At 45.1% G+C, this 21,804-nt stretch overlaps 1 protein-coding gene across 1 annotated transcript in view; it reads right to left on the reverse strand.

Moving 5' to 3' along the window:
* Window positions 1–245: 245 nt before the first annotated feature.
* Window positions 246–21,804, reverse strand: part of plppr1 (phospholipid phosphatase related 1) — a gene marked incomplete at its 3' end in the record, with an annotated part of 62,599 nt that continues 41,040 nt past the window's right edge. Inside the window, exons 4-8 of the mRNA XM_080017485.1 lie at window positions 16,273–16,405; window positions 13,388–13,638; window positions 12,755–12,931; window positions 2,610–2,741; window positions 246–278 (exon numbers count right to left, since the gene is read on the reverse strand). Of these exons, the coding sequence (XP_079873611.1) occupies window positions 246–278; window positions 2,610–2,741; window positions 12,755–12,931; window positions 13,388–13,638; window positions 16,273–16,405 (726 nt within the window). The remainder of the gene's footprint in view (window positions 279–2,609; window positions 2,742–12,754; window positions 12,932–13,387; window positions 13,639–16,272; window positions 16,406–21,804) is intronic.

Raw genomic sequence — 21,804 nt, forward strand, 5'->3', positions numbered from 1 at the left:
AAGCGTGTCCTGGAGCGCCCGCTCCCCCATTGACGCGGTCCACTGGCCGCGGCAACTTAAAAATGGATCTCGGTGACTGGAGTGAAACCATTTGAAACAGTTAGTCCCTCCCCCCCCTGCGTGCATTAGATAGATACATCAGCTTTGTGTGGTTTTGGGGAAAAGCATTCGGCATCACGCGACTTGTGTCATTGTGTCTGGAAGTGCTGCGGCGACGCAAACGTGACCCGGTGCTGCCCCCTTAGTCATGTGACCTCCGTCATGGATGCCGAGTGGTTCTGGAAGATGACGGGGGGTGGGGGGGGGGGCGAGGGAGATGGAGGGAAGAGTGTGTGAAAATCAGAGGGATGGAGAGAGAAAGATGGTTGGGGGGGGTGGTGGAGAAACAGAATGGAAATCAACGGAAAACAAGGGAGGAAGAGGTTAAACCAGCTGCTGGAATCTGGGCCGGGGAGTCCGAGCGGGACGGCAGCAAAGTCCAGGGACGGATTTAAACGCAACTTCCGGTCTTTTCTGGTCACGTCCTGATCAAACTGAGTAAAGCAGCGTGCGCTTGAAACTCCTCCCACCCTCCATCCCTCATCAGGGCGCGTAACAATGCATTATGTAACAGGGGCCAGGTTGTTATAACTTCCCCAAATATAATACATTTACATACTTTGATATTATGCAATGAAACCCTTATCTTGTAATAACTGTTGCCTTTATTAAATAACAAAACCCTTATTTTGTAATGACTTGCAGAACTTAATACATTGAACCTTTACTATTATGTTATAACACCTGCATTTTGCAGTAAGGTTTCCCCTCATTCAGTAATGACGGCAAATATTATTTTAATGACCTTCATCGTGTATTATCATATTGTAATATCTCATATTATCTTACTCACAATAACCTTAGTAACACCCTTTAAATTGTGTAATATGTTGCCAAAATGTCATAAATTCGACCTTTGGCGTGTCGGATGTTATCTAGTACTATGTAATATTTTATGTTGTCTTATCTTAATAACACCTTTTACATTTTGTTACAGCATATGTTGTCAAAATGTCACATACCTCATCCTTATTACTGTGTAAAAACGCTGCTATTTTGAAATAATGTGCCAACATGTAAAAATATTGACCTTATGTTATAACACCCATATTTTGTAATAACGTGCCAAAATATTGTCATTCTGACCTTTATTATTATGTAATAACACTGACATATTGTGATAACCTGACATTGTTTGTAAGAAACATCTTTATCTAAATCATTTGATGTTGTGGTGGTTATTGCGTATTGCGGGTTACAGCTAAATCCAATGTTATCACAGCGATGTTGCTGCGTTATTACATCATCACAGTGTATTGTAACTCCTGCAACAACAATTACCATCACATTATGTGAAGGGTTGTTACAAAATGCAGCTAAACGTGTTTCAGCAGGTATTATTACATATTAATAAAATATTTAATAATACATGTTTTATTACTTAACTTTGTCGACTTATCACAAAGTAATTGCAAATTAACTGGGTCTCACATGGCAGTGTGGCTGGATAGTACGTCCCAAGGAAACTTGTATTTTTTCTGGGCATAAATAATATGTGTGTTCAATTAAATTAAAAATAAAGACAAAATACAGTCATAGTGGGTAAAGAAAGAAAGAAAGGAAGAAAGAAAGAAAGAAAGAAAGAAAGACAGGAGCAGGAAGACAACATTAGATGCTGAAATGCAAGCATATTTAGTAGACCCACGTTATTAGAGCTACCTGTTTTTTGTATTAACCAAAAGGTACAAACAAAAAGAGTTTGAGACGAGATGGGTTTTTTTTCACATAAGTGTGTATTTTGCGACTAACTCCCGAGCTATGAAACAGATTGTTATGAATCCTTCCATTAAACTATCATATATGTGCCAACAAATGATTGTAAATTTTAAATGAGTTTACTGTAAATGGTGTAGCTTGAAGCGGGATGTGCCGCGACCATGAGGCTTTTAAACCGCTGTGCGGGTCGGGTGGAGGCGCTTATCAGAGGGAGGGAACGCGGGAACGTATTAAGCTTCCCGGGTTCCAACGAGTGAGATAAGGAAACATGGCGGCTAATCTCGGGCTCTCCAGGGACTCTGGCTGGGTTCGACACAGACATAAACGTCTCCATGAAAAAATGGCCGTAGCCACCCATTCCTTTCTGAAGAGCCATTAGTTGAACTGCAGTTCAAAGCATTTGCTCTTTGGCTTGAACACCCAGCAAATACTGGTTGTTGAAAGGTTTGAAATAGCGATGTTTCACTTCCGACCACTAGAGGGAACACTAGTCTATCTTCACCTCATCAAACAGAATGACAACTTGAATCCTTTTCTTTCTTTAAATCTTGTGAAAGCTGTTTTAATATAGATATATATAATACACACAATATATATAATATAAAAATATATAATATTATACAATATTATATCCAATCTTCACAGATAAAAACACAGAATAAAGAGGAAGGAAAAAATCTGCAATTACAATAATACTGGGGCGGGGGTCATTATACAGGCAGATTCGGCCAAAATATCATCTTATAATATAATGTAACACCGATCGTTGTCCCTTCATGGGACTTTTGCAGTACCTGTGCGCTGAGCGTCTCCAGGGGGCTCTCCACGCGGGGGAAGGTCATCAGAGGGAGACCACGGTAGTCTTCAGTCTTCTGCTTGACCGCCGCGCTGTGAACGCCCTTGAAGTTGTTCACCACACAAATTCCCTGCGGAGCAGAGTGATGGGAGAAGGTTAGCAGAGCAGCGTTTGACAGAAAGTGGGTGGAGACTGCCATGAAGGTGTTGAGATCGACGGTGTGCGTGATCACCGCCGAACTGGCCCCGTTCAGGGTCCAAAAATCAAGGTTTATTTAATTTAAGTGTGTTGCGCTGGGACCCGAGCTGTATGTTTATGAGCATCTACATCCAGGGTGGAAGCAGTAAAAAACAGAACTTTCTTGCTTTTAGTGAAAAATGATGTAACCGACATCTATTAACCTTGAGAATGATGTATTGCTGAGAGAGGAACTTGGGGACTATTGATATTTAAAGCTACACTTTTTTAACTTTTTAGTAAAACTTTCACTTTGAAGACTAGCTTTGGAATCGTCCTTAAGAAGCTGTAACGGGTGTGGTTAGGACCCAATTGCAGCACAAAGACAGGCAGGGACATTTGGTAATGTCTTTTATTTGTAGAGCAGACGGAAGACAGGCAGGGAGCAGGCAGGATACATCGTCGGGGACTCGTCGGAAACCCCGTCCATCTCCACGTCCTCCGCTAAATGGGCCACGTGATCCTCATCGGAGTAGTTGGAGACCCCGTCCAACTCCTCATCCTCCGCTAAATGGGCCACGTCCTCATCGGAAGAGGGACCCCCAGGGTCGACATCCTCCGCCTCTGAAACATCGCCGGAGGACGCAGACAAGAGAGGTGGTGGGGTCTGCAGTCGGGAGGGTTGACCCGGTCTGGAGGGCTGGTCAGGATGGCACTGATGGAACCTCCTGATGAGGGTGTGCTCCAGAATGTGCCTCGCAGGGACCCAGGACCTATCCTCCGGGCCGTAACCCTCCCAATCCACCAGGTACTGCAGGCCTCTCCCACGCCGGCGGTGTCCACGACAGTGGACAGAGAAGGCAGGACCCCCGTCAATGAAGCGCGGAGGAGGTGGGGGAGGCACCAAGGGGACCAGAGCACTCTCCCGGACTGGCTTGACCTTGGACACGTGGAAGGTGGGATGGACACGCATGGACCTGGGGAGCTTGAGCCGCACTGCCACCGGGTTGACGACCTTCTCGATCTTGAATGGGCCGATGAACCGAGGAGCCAGCTTCTTAGAGTCCACCTTCAGGGGGAGGTCCCGGGTGGAGAGCCGGACCTTCTGGCCCGCCTGACGCTGGAGTTGTTTGCGGGTGTCCGGGGCGGGCCAGGTGGTGACAGCGGAGACCTTAGTGGAGTCCATCTGGATGGTCCCCCTCCCTACGACGTACCCCAGGAAGGAGACGGACGGGACGTGAAACTCACACTTCTCCGCCTTCGCAAAGAGTGAGTTCTCCAGGAGGCGCTGCAGGACCGTCTGGACGTGGTGGACGTGCTCAGCTTGGGATCGGGAGAAGATCAGGATGTCGTCGAGGTATACGAAGACGAATTTGTTGAGCATGTCCCTGAGCACGTCATTGACCAGGGCCTGGAAGACGGCGGGGGCGTTGGTGAGACCAAAGGGCATCACCAGATATTCGTAGTGCCTGGAGGGAGTGTTGAACGCCGTCTTCCATTCGTCCCCCTCTCGAACACGGACCAGATGGTAGGCATTGCGTAGGTCGAGCTTGGTGAACACCGTGGCCCCCTCCAGGAGTTTGAACGCTGATGAGATGAGGGGCAGGGGATAGTGGTTCTTGACCGTAATGTCGTTGAGACCGCGATAGTCAATACAGGGGCCAAGCGACTTGTCCTTCTTCTCCATGAAAAAGAAGCCTGCCCCCGCCGGGGATGAGGAGGGACGAATGATGCCCGCTGCCAGGGCATCATTAATATAGGTGTCCATGGCCTCTCTCTCCGGGGCAGAAAGGGAGTACAGGCGGCCTCTGGGGGGGGTGGAGCCGGGCTGGAGGTCGATGGCGATATCGTACGGCCTGTGCGGGGGAAGGGATGTCGCCTTGGCCTTGCTGAAGACCTCCCTGAAGTCGAGGTACTCGGCGGGGACCCCCAACATGTTGGGTGCGGAGCTGGAGCTGTTGGGTGGCTGAGGTGCGGTGGCTTGCTTCAGGCAGACCTGATGGCATGCAGGACTCCATCCCAGAATAGCCCCTGTGGTCCAGTCGAGGTGTGGGTTGTGACGCCGGAGCCAGGGGAACCCCAGGACGAGAGGGTGACGAGGTGAGTGCAGGATGCAGAACTGTATTGTCTCGTGGTGGTTGCCGGACAGGAGCATGCGGATGGGCACTGTCTGATGGGTGACTGTCCCCAGGAGGCGGCCATCCAGGGCAGTGGCAGTTACCGTAGAAGGCAGGAGAACGCGACCAACACCCAGCTGCCGTGCCAGGTTATCGTCGATGATGTTAACATCGGAACCAGAGTCAATAAGTATGGCGAGGGAATGTGAGCCTTGGGGCAGGAGCAGCCGAGCCTGGCAGAGGGGGCGTAGGTTGGAGGGGGATTTGGAGGTGTGGCTCACCAGGACCTCCTCCCTCACTGGCGAGCCCGGCCCTTTTACCAGACACCCGGAAATGTAGTGTCCAGCTAGACCGCAGTAGAGGCAAAGGTTCCCCACCAGGCGTCTCTCCTTCTCCTCTGGGGTGAGGCTGGACCGGCCAACCCGCATGGGAGAGGCCTTACTCGTGGGTTGACGGGCCGGAAGAGCTGGCGGCCGGGAGGAACCTGGAAGACGGGTTGCTGGGCGGCGCTCCACTTGCCTCTGAAGCCTCTCTCGCTGGCGGGCCTGGATGCGTCGGTCGATACGGGAAGCAAGCTCAATGATGCCATCGAGACAGGTGGGCAGGTCGTGGGAAACTAGCTCATCCTTCACGTACTCTGCTAATCCCATCAGGAACGCGTCAATCTGGGCTGCCGGGTTCCACTCGCTTAGTCGAGCCTGGGTGCGGAAGTCGATCGCGTAATCGACCACGGAGCGGGACCGTTGACTGAGACCCAGGAGACCACCAGCAGCATCGGGACCTCGTGATGTCACCCCGAACACCTTGCGGAGCTCGGCGGCGAAGGCTTGGAAGGAGGAGCAGGCTGGTGTGCGTCGCTCCTACTCGGCCGTTCCCCATAGCCGAGCGCGGCCAGTCAGGTGATTTACGGTGAATGCCACCCTGGCTTCCTCGGAGGCGAAGGTGGGAGGCTGCACAGCGAAGAGGAGGGAACAGTTTGTAATGAACGGACTACAGCCGTCTGTGTCTCCGGTGTAGCATTCTGGAACCCCCACCCGTGGCTCCAGGGATTACCCGGGTGGGGGTACTCCCTGGAGTACTCCCGGGAAAACCTACAGTACAACATGAGGCACCGATTCTCAGTGTACTGGATAGTACGCCGAAGGGAAAACTGCCACACAGGAAGGTGTTAGGTCTTGGTTCGTGGGAAAACCTTGTATGTCGAGAAACAGCTTTCATCAAAACATAGATCTTCACATAAATATCCAAAACATTGAACACTTGTGAAATATGAAATCAGAATCAGAATCAGAATCAGAAATACTTTAATAATCCCAGGGGAAATTACTTTTGTTACAGCTCCAAATCTACATACAACATATTTACATACAACATATTTAATCATAATAAAAACAACACGAACAAAAACACGAAAACTCTCTTAAAAAAAAAAACTTTGTTAGAGAGAGCAGGACTTCACAGAGTTAGAGTGGAAAAAAAAACAAGAACGAACAAAGAGAATAAAAGTTAAGAAGGTTAAGAAGCGGACTCAAAAGTTGGAGCAACGTAACAGGCAGCGTGCAGCTTTCAGGCACGCGCACTACTGAGCACTACTGAGGAGATGTGAAATGAAGTACCAATGACTTTAAACTTTATCTGAATAGTATTATTTAAATTGAAAGTGACTAGATCACCAACTTCGCAACTTTGAGGGATAAGAACAACTTTTGTATGAGAACTTTCCAAGGACTTGGCTATCACGCCTATTTGGTCTAAGAAATCAGCACAAGATGTTTTAACAATGCAATATAAGATGTGAAACCACAACTTGTGCTACCAAGGTTACTAGCGCCGCCTCTGACTGATAGAAAGAGTTAAAAGACGGCTGGAGATGTCAACACACGATGATGATGATGGTTTGTATTCGTGGAAAAAGTTTCATCCGTCTGGAGACAGCAGATGAGCCAGAGTTGATCCTTTGCGGCTTTAACACCTATCTCTTACACTTACACTTATATCCCAGACAAAGACAGTGCAGTACATCGCTCTTATCCGCTGTCCCACAAGGGTGTAGAGCTATGAGTCCTATACATTCCAGTACATCGACCTGTGGCTGGATTTTGTGTTTTAACTCCCAGTTCCCAGTGCGATGGGAAGTTCATTCTGGCGTAAGAGTTTCATACAGCACCATCTGAGTCCACAAGAAGCTGCTCTCCAATTAATATTCAGCGGAGCAGTTCTTGATACCTTGGCACCTTGCCTGGAAACTTCAGTGAGCGGTGCTGTGCTTTTTCATTTACATTTCTTAAGTCCTCTTATGGATGTGTGTGTGTGCTATACCAGCAGTTTGGATTGACATTTCAATATTTGGCTCACCGTGCGCACTTTTAAACTTCGCTTCCCTAACGCAGGGACAGGGCTTTGGCCCGGGGAAGAAGCCCACGCTCCCGACCAAGGCCACCAAATAGCTGGTGGTGGTGGCCGAAAAGGCTTCTTGGTGCCGTGGCAGCCTGCCCCATGAAATGCAGGCCGTACTCCAGCGCTACCAGGCCAAACTGCTGGTAGAGGTAGCCGGCTCAACCTCCACGGACGAGGGTACCCTGGTGGAGCTGCGGATAGCTACGGAACTATCCCTCCACCTCACCCCATGTAGGGCGAAAGTCACCGGCCGTAGCATGGGAGTCTCCATGGCCCTCGACGGGTCACTCTGTTTGGGCTTCCAGGACCAGGACAAGCCGCCATTGCTCGATGCCCCAGCGTCCCCCACCGGCGCCTTTGGTAGGGTGATGGTCCTCATGACTGCGAGGTTGGAGGAGAGAAGAAGAGCCAGGAGGCTCTTCAGTCTTGGATCCCCCGTGTGGCTTCCTCCCAGTGAGGCAGTAGATGCGCAGCAGAGGCGAAGCGCAGAGATGGGAAGGGGGCTTTTGTTCACCTCTTCCTCCTCCATCATGCTATTTTTGGTCCTGCATGAGGCTACAGCGAGCAGGCCCTGAACCTCGAAGGAAACGGGGGGGGGCTAAAGCACACGCTTACAGTGAAAAACACACGCAGACCATTTGCCCACCTCAGTGCTCAAATGTCTATGCCATGAATCACATGCCCAATTCCTCCCACCGTGAAAGTGCAGCAGGCTCCCATTATAAATGCTGGCATGCAAAGCACAACCCCCCACCACAAAGCACCGTTTGAGCCCAATCACATAGTCCACAAAAAAACGTACGAAACGCGGAACAATTTAGCACCCACACGCAGGCCTATTGTGCTCTCTGGCTTGGTGCTTGAGAGGGAGAAGCTAGCTATCCTAGCTTTGGGCCTCTCAGATGTGGTGGTTGCCACTATACAGAGCACCAGGCGCCCTCTACGCACTCCCAATACTTACTGGGGTGGCGTATTTTTGCCCAGTGGTGCAAACAGCAGGGACACGTGGTGTGTGGAGGTGATAGAGTGGTCATGCATCCTAATGCTTCTTTAACCCCAAAGGCACCACTCCGTTTCGGAGTCAGGCTCATTGGCTCATTGGCTGGTGGAAGCCATATAGACTTTGTCGATAGAAGATTGTCATGAGAGGCCCCTTAGGGCCTGTGCAACATAGACGTTTCCTTACTTTACTGTGGACCTTGTAAACTAAGGCTGTGGTTACACCAGTATTTAGCAGTGATACTTTGCACCAAATTCAGTTAATTCAGTGCAGTCCCTCGCAATCAGTAGCAAATTCTGGTAGCGAAACCTTTCTTTAGAGTTGACATGCAAATTCTTGAGTTGACCAATAATAGCGAATCTGTTTTGGCTGTGTTGACCTCTGAAACTCCATTGCAAAGTCTGGAATAGAGTTAGCAATCATTTGGCTTATAGCTGTGTCACATTATGCTATTTTTGGACAATTCTACTCTGCCAGAATATAAATTGCGACATAAAAAGGGTCACAACATAGTTTGCCGTGAGTCATGAGGCAATAGAAGCTAGTATAATTATGCTTCCATAATTTCAGTTTGTTTCTAGGTAGCTTGCAAACCAGATATATAGCTTTGGAACCTACTGTATAGTGCCGACTACGGTCATTTTGTAGGTCAACTGGGGCCTAAGACCGCATGGTCTTACATTATGAATGCCAGGAAGTGGCCATAGGATGACTCAGGGGATTGTTTTAATGTTGCACGTCATTGTTTATTCTCTAACAAACAGATTAACCATATTTGATGTCAGTCGGTATTGCATTACAAATTGAAACGTTTCTATAATAAACAATTGTGAAACCCACACCAGATGTATGCAAGCGACTGAACTCCTCCCAAAGTCCTGCCTTTGCCAAGGTTTCATTGGTTTTCAGAAAGAACATCTGGACGTCCCCTGGCAGTGCGCATTTATCAGACCAAGTTGTGGGGTGGGTGAGGAGAGGTTCATAATTGAGGTGGAAAACTTGAACGCCAACACCAGAAAGTATGTTTTATCCTATGAGATTAACTGGATCCATGTGTCCGAAATAGCTGCCTGGACAGCAATCGCCAGGGCCATTAACACTAAAGGACGGTTAGTCCTGTTAATTGGCTTGTAGCCAGCTAGATAGAGTCAACTACGACGACTAATATAGGTATACAAATGTGACACTCTGCTTATGTGCACAGAGTGTGGTGTGTTAAGGGTGCAAGACAAATGTTGAAGTCTTGTGTATGACAAAAGTAATATAAGCTGCAGTGGGAATGCTGCTGTGAAGAGTAAGAGGTAAATAATATTGTCCTGTCCTGTCCGGTCACAGTGCCATTTATATATCATTTCTGCTTCATCAGACTGTAATCATTGACCTGGCATCCAATTTGTTTTCTGGTTCCTGGGAAAATTGGCTAAATGGATGAGTGAATGATTGTTGATTGAGATAGGCCAGCTGAGAGCACGACTCAGCTGTTCTACTTCCACAGTGACAAGGAGGCTCCTGGTGCCCTCCTTCACTGTACTGCTTGTGGTCCAATTACTGCCCCGAAGTTAGCCTTCCATCAAACTGTTTAACGTGCAACCATCAGAGTGGACCATCAGACCTCATTTCCAGCCATGCTGTGTCTACACCCAAGAGAGAGCGAGCCCACCACCTACGGAGCCGTGGTTTTGGCTGCTCCTGACCTAGAGCTCCACCTGCTAAAAAAAAATGCTGAGGTGAAGGCTGTGCTCTGATTGATTGCCTCCAGCCATCTCCCCCTAGAGATCAATGGCTCAATTGTCTGTCAATTGTCATAGACCCAAGGCTGAGGGATTCCCTCATGTCCTCCACTTACAGTCCAATGCACATTCTACTCCTCCAGCTTCAAGGTCACAGTCCAGTGTTTCCTCTCTGAAGTACGAAGACGCTAGGTGACATTTTGCCGGCCCCTCCATCCACAAAGTCCCTAACCTGAGGGGCAAAAAGCATCTCAGAAACACCTTTTAATTTTAGATTTGTGGAACCGCAAATGAGGTCAAGCCAGCTCCCGTGAAGCAATTACCTGCCTACCAGCCCTCCAAAGGGACAACCATGGCCAACCTTTAAACCGTTCCACTGACCATCCAATAAACTGCCTGTTAATCACAGTACTGTCACTATTTATGACCAGGTGATTTATGAACAGCGTAGGGAGGTTTGTTCAGCATTTTTTTTTCCACTACTGAGAATAATTAACGTACATTCCCATTTACTTTTGTTTTTTTCTTTAACCCCGAACATTAAAGGCTTTAGAAACAGGGATGTGGGTGCATCTGTGGTCATATTTAACAAGTCCCTTGCATCTCATTAATCATAAATGTATGTATCTGGTATACAAGATAATGAAATTAAACTAATATTCACCAGATGGAACACTCTTGATAGCTTCACCCATGTATAGGCTTTGCATATGAAGTGAAACATTTGTTGATGCCCTCTGGTCAGAGCAATTAGCACATACTTTGTTAGTTTGAACAAAGTTACGTTTTCAAGTTTGCGCTTGTGGCATCACTGAGAGGATTGCACAAACAAGACCTAATTAAATCGCTGAGATGTCCCAACACTTTCACATTCAAGTCCTCAAGCAAGAGTCCGCGGCAGCTGCAATTCTCTTCTCTCATTCCACAGGCTCAACCTTAATAGCGTCCGCCTGCCAACGTGCGACTCAGCTGGTGATCCCGCTCTCCTTTGCTTTCCCTGTCTCCCTTCCTTCCTTCTTTCTTGTCTTCTTACTCTTTCATTGATTGGCTCCTTGGGGCTTAGCGCAGCTTGTGTGCAACAAAGCTTCAGAGATTGTTGTATCAATCTTTTTTGATTTGCGAGCGAACCCCCCTCCTCTACCGTCCTTCATCTATATTGTCAGCCTGAGCAGCAGAGCTTTCTGCTGTCACTACCTCCAACATAGATTAATATTTAAAAAAGAAAATCACACAACTTCCCTTTGTAGTTTACAAATGGTTATGAGTACAATTTTGAGGTATTCACACGACTTAAATTATTCCGTTTGAGGGGATGTGGCAGTTTTGCCTACCACACACCACCCAAGTGGATATTTAAGGGCCCTCCGGCACACAGACCCAGAGGATGGGTTTCAGACACACAGTTGATTGTAGAGAGTGGGCTTGGTGAAATAAGACCAGGAGCCAATGGACACATGTCAACTCAAGGGCTCCTCTCATGAGTGTGTGTGGGGATGGGGGTTTTACCTGTTGCCCGTTAGACCAACCATCGAGCAACAGGTGTACAGTCACACTGATCCTGGCCACCAATTACCTGGACCAAAGATAGGTGTGGCTGCTCAACCCACACCATCACAACACCACAGGGGCCTTTTCTACTTTTACTCCTATGACACCTCCAAGTACTAAATAGTTTCAATAAAGGGGTTTTTCATATAAGCATTGGAATTAGTAAACGTGTCAGATCATCCAGAAGGACGTCTATACTGTTTAGCTTCATAACCTATGATTTGTCATATTATGTATTAATGTTGCCCACTCGGTCATCCTGAAGGGGGATTCCTCCTTCTGTGGCCCCTTCTCAGGGTTTCTTCCTTTGTTATCCCTTTGTGTGAGGTTGCCAGGATGGGGTTAAGACTATGGCATTTACATTTTTGACTTCTAACAGCATAGTCATCCCCACTAGCGTCAGGACTCCATCTGTGCTGGGCACCAATTAATCGTGGAGTCCTCATACCAAAACCCTGTCTTGAAATCTTCCTGTAATAAATGTTTCTTACTCCTCAATATACTTTAGTCTCCATTCACACATGGAACCTGGAAAGGGGAACCTGAGCAGTTCCAGAAAATACTTCTTGGTTGCTTTCCTACTACACCTATATAGGAACCAGAAACCCAAACGCAGGTTCAAGCGGCGGGTGTTGAATCAGATGTTTATCGGTATAATTCAAAATAGCGGTTGGTGTAATTTACAATTCTCATGTGCTAATATTTGTCCAATCAGCATTCTTCAGAAGTACAAACTCCCCAATGGTTAACCTTTCCCCAAAAGGTACCACCTTGCTTAGCAAGACTTTATTTTTCCAAGTGGAACCAATTTTTGAACTAAGCTCCTACTGTGGAAAAAGCCTAAGTTCCTAAAAAACAGAAACTAATTAACTGATTCTTAAATTGGTTGCTCGGGCAGAAAAGCCCCTTCTCTGAACTATTTCCAACCAATGTTAAAACATACGATATGAAATCGTAACCCATGTCAGAATATTCTAGATCTCTCAAACTTTATTCAGATCTCTGCAAAACAGTTTTTGAAAAATATTATATTCTCGTACTTTTTGGAGTCACCCTTTAAAATAACCCCCTAAATAATTCTTATCCAGTCCAACTGTCTCGAAGGAGAAATGGCTTGTCCTGACTTTTCTCTTCCATCCCACTCTTCCTCCTCCCTACGCTCTTCTTCTCTCACCAGAAACAGGGCGACGGCCGATCCCAGGATGAATCCGGCCACCACGTCCGAACAGTGGTTCCGGTACTCGGAGACCCGGTTGAGGCCGGTGAGGAAGGCCGAGCAGAGTGTGCCCAGACACAGCACGGGCTTGGCCAGGCGGCTGGACTTGGTCTTGATGGTGCTGGTGATGTACATCTGGAAAAAGGGGGGGGAGAGAAGGGCGACGAATGAGTATTCAAATCTAGAAGAAGAGCGGTGGTTTTTGGGGAGGTTTTACGAGAAACCCAGTTCGGACCCCGTGAACCTTCTGACCGTCCAAGTCTGATGGTCCACTGATTGAGACCGTGGTTCTCAACCCCTGGTCCCGGTGAGCCCCCAACATCCTTCTGTTTTGTAATCTAACTCTATAGTATTTATTATTTAGTATGTATTCCAGCAGTGTTTGGAATAGTAACAAAAAGCAGGTTTTTGTTTTAAACTTTAATCCTGTGTTTCTCAAATTTCTGGCCCTCAGGACACCATAGTGTCCCTATTTTTCTATCCAACAAGGTCGTCGCTTGAATCTGATTGTGTGTGTGTGTGTGTGTGTGTGTGTGTGTGTGTGTGTGTGTGTGTGTGTGTGTGTGTGTGTGTGCATATTTCCTTCCTCACCGTCAGGTAAACAGCCGAATAAACGCTCAGCGCTGCGTCCTTTGAGGGGAAGGAGCGCCGTGCGCCCTCCACCACCAGGGGGCTCCCGGTGCAGATGTTGCCGTTGGCGATGAACTGGTGGTTGAATCGACACTCGGTGCCGGTGTAGTTTGGCTTGCAGACGGACAGGAAGTAGGGCGACAGGCCGCCCGTCACCACCTGACCCGCGTTGACAAAGATGTCCGTCGCAAAGAGCCCGAAGGCAAACACGCCTGGGACACACAATAAATACACGCACACGCACACGCACACACACACACACACACACACACACGATACGACACATGATAACGTACCCTCCATCAAAAGCATCGGCTCCAGTGAAAACATGAATAAAACATATCCCATATATTTATATTTTGATGCTGTAATATATTCCAAAGGCCAAACATGTGATTGTATTTCAATGTTTGATTAAAGGTGCAGTCCGCTTTATTCCAATGAGTGGTTGTGCAGTGCATAATACATACGATTCCGTCTCTTCACCGAGTAATCTACACCAAGGCTAAGAAGAAGTTGGGAGGGGAACGGGGATCGCTGAAAAGAAGACACGGGAAAGAGTGCAGTACAGGCAGCGGAGTGATAGAGTAAAGATCGAGCGAATGAAGAGTAGAGTACAGTAAAGTAGTGAAGAGTAAGAGGTAGAGCACAGGGCAGTGAAGTCATGTAGAGTAGATGCAGAATAAAGTAGAGGTATCGAGGAGTACCGCATAAGTAGAGTAGAGGTGGAGTTAGAGTACAATAGAGAAGAGTAAGACTCCAGTAGAGGTAGAGTAGAACTAGAGTACAGCAGATGTGCAATGGAGAAGGGATGGAGTAAAGGGTGGAATAGAGTACAGTCAAGTAGTGAGGTGGTAGAACAGAGTAGAAGTAGAGTCCAGAGGCAGAGCACACGGGATCAGAGTGAAAGGGAGAAATAAAGGAAGCAGCGAGGAGTAGGACGGAGAACGCAACAAAACAATAGAGATGTGATGAGAAAGAAATGTGTGATATAGAAAAGAGAATTAGCCCTGGACCCCGAGGTGGACCCACGGAGCCCGGAGCCTCCTAATGGCTGCTGCTTATCTGAACTGCTTATCCATGAAACGACTCTGCTTTGCATTCTCATTCCCTGCGTCGGCAAAGGGCCCGAGGAGGAGTTGAGGGTTTGATGGGAGGCGGGACTGTGTGAAGGGCAATGGAGGGAAGAGAAAGAGGAGGGGAAGGAAGGGGATGGGAGGAGGGATTATGGTTGAGAAGACGGAGATGGATGATGCAGCAGGGGAGCATAGATAGGGTGGGGGGGGGGGGTGTAACCTTCCCTGGAAAGCCAGGCAGGAAGTCTGAAAAGACCCGATCGTTGTGGCGCGGTCACACCCTTGTGGTCGCGCCGGCATCCGTCATTTGTGAACTTTTATGGAAAATTCCATTCATTTGAAAGCGGTTGTTGCGACTGAGCAAACATATTGGCTATCGTGATTGCTGAGGGACCAGGGAGGGATGCCACCTTTCTTTGTTGGCCTCAGAAATGTGGGAAGGGGGAAGTATCGAGACCGTGACCCTCACGGTCACAGCAATGGCTGACAGTACAACTTTGCGCACAAATTCCGTTCGTTTCAATGGCGTCGCTACAACCAGCGACATGAACGAGCGCTCGGGGCTTGTGGCCGGGTAGAGCATCGGCCGGTTGTGGTATTGCGGGAGTAGTAATGTAATTATGTTATTTGTTTGTCGAACAAAACATGGGAAAATAGTTCTTTACAGCAATTCACGATGATTAAAGGATGAATAAAGAGTTTCATTGCAGGTTGAGAAGTTGAACTCCACCTGCAGACGAACTCCGTCCTGGATGCAGTGGAACAAATACTCTGTTGTTGATGCCTGAACCCATGACTTCCAGATTGTAAAGTAACCGTGTGATTCTGCATTTCTGTGGCTGTTTTTCCAGCGCGGACCACAATGCATCGTCCTTCCCAACTGGATTCCTGCGTGTGTTCATAAATTGTACTGTGTATTGTGGATATGATTTCAATAATACAGCCCACGGGCTATTTTACGTCGACATTTGTCTCTACGGAGACACAACAACGTGGTGCATGTAGGAATAAATGAATTCATCTGACACTTGTAGGGTGCGCTGTCCGGATACAGATCGTTAACCTTCCCCTTCAAAGAGCATCGAAGGCGTCGGCTTGAAACCAAGGGCGCGGCGCTTCACTCTGCATTACGCATATTTGATTATTTTGCACCAGAGCAGCACAGGGCAGAACCGCTCATTAGAACGGAAAAAATGCTAATTCCTTTTTTAAAGTTTTTTTTTTTAATTCTGTGCCGCGTGGGATGGTGGAACACGTCGTGGCATTCAGGCAGGACTGATTAAAGCAACTCTTGTAAATGTTTGTCATGTTTACCTGCAAACACTTTCCAGTCGGGGCTTGATTGTGGCCGTGGTTCCGCTGGGACGGAGGAGAACAAGCTTAACATTCATGGACGAGGCCTTTGTCCCACTGCAGCGCTGCCTCGGGACACACCCCCTCCAAGCAAAATCTATCTGTCTGTCTGTCTATCTATCTGTCTATCTATCTGTCTGTCTATCTGTCTGTCTGTCCATCTGTCTATCCGTCCATGCATTGGAACAAAAATATACGATTTCTCTGCGGTAGAGTTTCTGGACATTCCCCCCTAAATTCTCAGGTGTCAAACAGAAAAAATAAAAATGAAAAGACAAAATGCACCATGAATTCACAGCCGAATCCGTCCGACCCCGACCCGACCCAACCCAGAGAAGCAGCACAGCGACAGGCAAGCAGCGTGGACGAGGCGCTGAGGGGCCTCCGGCGGGCGGAGCGCAGGTGGTGTTTGTTCACCTATGAAGCGGGTGATGCGGCGGACGAGGGGATTGAGGTAGCAGCAGTCCCCGGTCACGATGGTCTTCTCCTGGACGAGCAGCGCCTCCCTGGTGGACTTCATCACGTACATGGACACCTCACCGACGAAGATCTGAAACAAGCAGAGCAGAGCAATCAAAGGAGGCTGCGGGCGACGTGGACGGGAGGCTCCACAGGTTCCCCTCATCAAGCCCCGGGGCCGGGGGAGCCGCAGTGGCCCCTGGGGTCCCCGAGGCCCTTCGCGTCCAGAGAACGCCCGACCGCACGCCCAGGCCGGCCGCACCGGGGCACTCCGGCAGGATCTCGGGGGGGTGGGGTCCCGCGGCCCTGGCTTGGTCAACCAGTCAGTCAATCAGTCAGTCAGTCAGTCAGACAGCTAGCCAACTACTCAGTCATCCAGTCATCCAGTCATCCAGTCATTCAGTCAGTACATCAGTTATTCAGTCAGTCATTCAGTCAGTCATTCAGTCAGTACATCAGTCATTCAGTCAGTACATCAGTCATTCAGTCAGTCATTCAGTCAGTCATTCAGTCAGTCATTCAGTCAGTCATTCAGTCACTACATCAATCATTCAGTCAGTCATTCAGTCATTCAGTCAGTCATTCAGTCAGTCATTCAGTCAGTACATCATTCATTCAGTCAGTCATTCAGTCAGTCATTCAGTCAGTCATTCAGTCAGTACATCAATCATTCAGTCAGTCATTCAGTCATTCAGTCAGTCATTCAGTCAGTACATCAGTACATCAGTCATTCAGTCAGTCATAGTCATTTAGTCATTCAGTCAGTCATTCAGTCAGTAATTTAGTCAGTCATTCAGTCAGTACATCAGTCATTCAGTCAGTCATTCAGTCAGTCATTCATTCAGTCAGTCATTCAGTCATTCAGTCATTTAGTCATTTAGTCATTCAGTCATTCAGTCACTCATTTAGTCAGTCATTCAGTCAGTCATTCAGTCAGTCATTCAGTCAGTACATCAATCATTCAGTCAGTCATTCAGTCATTCAGTCAGTACATCAGTCATTCAGTCAGTCATTCAGTCAGTACATCAATCATTCAGTCAGTCATTCAGTCAGTCATTCAGTTATTCAGTCATTCAGTCATACAGTCATTTAGTCATTCAGTCAGTCAATTAGTCAGTAACTTAGTCAGTCATTCAGTCAGTACATCAGTCATTCAGTCAGTACATCAGTCATTCAGTCAGTCATTCAGTCAGTCATTCAGTCAGTCATTCAGTTATTCAGTCATTCAGTCATTCAGTCATTTAGTCATTCAGTCATTTAGTCATTCAGTCATTCAGTCATTCAGTCAGTCATTCAGTCACTCATTTAGTCAGTCATTCAGTCAGTCATTCAGTCAGTCATTCAGTCAGTGGGAAGCTTGTTCACATTGTGACTCATGTTAAAAGTGGTTTGGTTGTGTCACATGTTGTGACATCATCGTTTCTTTTCATCGTCATCATCAGTTTTGACTTTTCTTCTTCTCATACAATTCAAACAGATTCCATACAACCTTGTCCAGCGCTTGTAGTAAAAGTACATGTTGTACTGAGCACACGAGGAGGCCTCCTCAATGAAAAACACACACACGTGTTTTGTGTTTTTGTGTTTTTGTGTCGGGTCCGTTACTGTTCATGTTACATCAGCTCTGATGGAAACTGCAACAGGACACAAACATGGAGCTGTGGTCTGACTGCCTGACAAGGTAAATAGTTCAACAATACACTGGATATTATTATACATCTTTACATATAACATATACACACTACTATATACATTATATAGACATATATCATATACACACTACTATATACATTATACTGTATATACATATCACATATACACACTACTATATACATTATACTGTATATACATATCACATATACACACTACTATATACATTATACTGTATATACATATCACATATACACACTACTATATACATTATATATACATCTACAGATACACACTACTATATACATTATACTGTATAAACATATAACATATACACACTACTATATACATTATATAGACATATATCATATACACACTACGATATACATTATATATAACTCTACATATACACACTACAATCAATATAAATTATATATACATATAACATATACATCTTAGTATACACTACTATATACATTATATATACATATAACATATACATCTACGTATACACTACTATATACATTATATATACACATGTACACACTACATACTGATGACAATAATACACTGTAGTAGTTCTAGTTTAATAACGAGTATGTCTAGTTAAATTACTTTTATGACTAGTTTAAAAACTAGTATCTGTAGTTGTAAAACTAGTATGTCTAGTATTATTACTAGTATCATGAGTTTCATAACCACTATGTCTAGTTTTATAACTAGTATGTCTAGATGGATAACTAGTATGACTAGTTTAATAACTAGTATGTCTAGATGTATAACTAGTATCACTAGTTTCATAGCCACTATGTCTAGTTTAATAACTAGTATGTCTAGATGTATAACTAGTGTGACTAGTTTAATAACTAGTATGACTTGTTTAATAACTAGTATGTCTGGCTTAATAACTAGTATGACTAGTTTAATAACTAGTATGTCTGGTTTAATAACTAGTATGACTAGTTAAATAACTAGTATATCTAGTTTGATAACAAGTATGACTAGTTTAGTCACTAGTATTTCTAGATTAGAAACTATTGTCTACTTTAATAACTAGTATGTTTAGTTTAATAACTAGTATGTCTAGTTTAATAACTAGTATGTTTAGTTTAGTAACTAGTATGTCTAGTTTAATAACTAGTATGTTTAGTTTAGTAACTAGTATGTCAAGTTTAATAATTATTATGAGTAGTTTAATAACTAGTATGTTTAGTTTAATAACTAGTATGTCTAGTTTAATAACTAGTATGTTTAGTTTAATAACTAGTATGTTTAGTTTAATAACTAGTATGTCTAGTTTAATAACTAGTATGTTTAGTTTAGTAACTAGTATGTCAAGTTTAATAATTATTATGAGTAGTTTAATAACTAGCATGACTAGTTAAGTAACTAGTATGACTAGTTTAATAACTAGTATGTCAAGTTTAGTAACTAGTATGACTAGTTTAGTGAGTAGTATGACTCGTTTAGTAACTAGTATGTCTAGTTTAGTAACTAGTATGACTAGTTTAATAACTAGTATGTCAAGTTTAGTAACTAGTATGACTAGTTTAGTGAGTAGTATGACTCGTTTAGTAACTAGTATGACTAGTTTAGTAACTAGTATGACTAGTTTAATAACTAGTATGTCTAGTTAAGTAACTAGTATGACTCGTTTAGTAACTAGTATGACTAGTTAAGTAACTAGTATGACTCGTTTAGTAACTAGTATGACTAGTTTAGTGAGTAGTATGTCTAGTTTAGTAACTAGTATGTCTAGTTTAGTAACTAGTATGACTAGTTTAGTAACTAGTATGACTAGTTTAGTAACTAGTATGACTAGTTTAGTAACTAGTAACTAGTATGACTAGTTTAATAACTAGTATGTCTAGTTAAGTAACTAGTATGACTCGTTTAGTAACTAGTTCTGTCTAGTTTAGTAACTAGTATGACTAGTTTAGTAACTAGTATATCTAGTTTAGTAACTAGTATGACTACTTTAGTAACTAGTATGACTAGTTTAATAACTAGTATGTCTAGTTAAGTAACTAGTATGACTCGTTTGGTAACTAGTATGACTAGTTTAGTGAGTAGTATGTCTAGTTTAGTAACTAGTATGACTAGTTTAGTAACCAGTATGACTAGTTTAGTAACTAGTATATCTAGTTTAGTAACTAGTATGACTAGTTTAGTAACTAGTATGACTAGTTTAATAACTAGTATGTCTAGTTAATTAACTCGTATGACTCGTTTAGTAACTAGTATGTCTAGTTTAGTAACTAGTATGACTAGTTTTGTAACATTTACATTTACATTTAGTCATTTATCAGACGCTTTTATCCAAAGCGACTTACAAGGGAGAATAACATTCAGCTACATTGCGACAGAGATTAGTGTAATAACAACATTGGTATAACAATAAATACTGCAAGGTGGTGCAAAGTAATTGTAGATTAGGACAGGAGGTACTCACTGAAGAGCTGGGTCTTCAAGTGCTTCTTAAAGACAGAGGGAGGTCCCCGCTCTGGTCATTTTTGGCAGCTCGTTCCACCAACGTGGAACTACAAATGAGAATAGCCTGGATTGCCGTGGTTGTACGGCCGGCAGAGCCAGGCCACGCTCATTTGACGAGCGCAGCATCCGGGGGGCAACATGTGCTTTTACAAGAGCATCTAAGTAGATGGGAGCGTTCCCAGCAATCACTCTGTAGGCCAGCATCAGAGACTTGAACTTGATGCCAGCGGCTACATGTTACCAAGCGGCTACAGGTAACCAAGCGGCTACAGGTAACCAAGCGGCTACAGGTAACCCAGCGGTTACAGGTAACCAAGCGGCTACAGGTAACCCAGCGGCTACAGGTAACCCAGCGGTTACAGGTAACCAAGCGGCTACAGGTAACCAGTGGAGCTGGATGAGCAGCGGAGTGACATGTGCCCTCTTTGGCTGGTTGAACACCAGTCGCACCGCTGCATTCTGTATCATCTGCAGTGGCTTCACCGCACAGGCCTCAAGCCTGTTAAGAGAGCGTTGCAGTAGTCGAGACGGGACATCACCAAGGTTTGCAGCAGCAGTTGAGTGACATATTGGCTCAGGTACGACCTGACTTTTCGGATGTTGAATAGTGCGAAGTGGCAGGACCGGGAGACGGCGGCAACATGGTCCGAGAATGTCAGTTGGTCGTCAATAATGACACCTAGATTCCTTGCAGCCTTGGTAGGAACAAGAGATAGAGAGTCAATTTTAATATCAATGTTGTGATAAATACCTTGTTTGGCCGGGAAGACCAGCAGTTCCGTTTTCGCCAGAGTAGTAACTAGTACGACTAGTTTAGTAACTAGTATGTCTAGTTAAGTAACTAGTATGACTCGTTTAGTAACTAGTATGACTAGTTTAGTGAGTAGTATGTCTAGTTTAGTAACTAGTATGACTAGTTTAGTAACTAGTATGACTAGTTTAGTAACTAGTATGTCTAGTTTAGTAACTAGTATGACTAGTTTAGTAACTAGTATGACTAGTTTAGTAACTAGTATGTCTAGTTTAGTAACTAGTATGACTGGTTTAGTAACTAGTATGTCTAGTTTAGTAACTAGTATGACTAGTTTAGTGAGTAGTATGTCTAGTTTAGTAACTAGTATGACTAGTTTAGTGAGTAGTATGACTAGTTTAGTAACTAGTATGTCTAGTTTAGTAACTAGTATGTCTAGTTTAGTAACTAGTATGACTGGTTTAGTAACTAGTATGTCTAGTTTAGTAACTAGTGTGTCTAGCTTAGTAACTAGAATGACTAGTTTAGTGAGTAGTATGTCTAGTTTGGTAACTAGTATGACTAGTTTAGTGAGTAGTATGTCTAGTTTAGTAACT

The sequence above is a fragment of the Zeus faber genome, assembly GCF_960531495.2.
Source record: "Zeus faber genome assembly, chromosome: 17".
Lineage (NCBI taxonomy): Eukaryota > Metazoa > Chordata > Actinopteri > Zeiformes > Zeidae > Zeus > Zeus faber.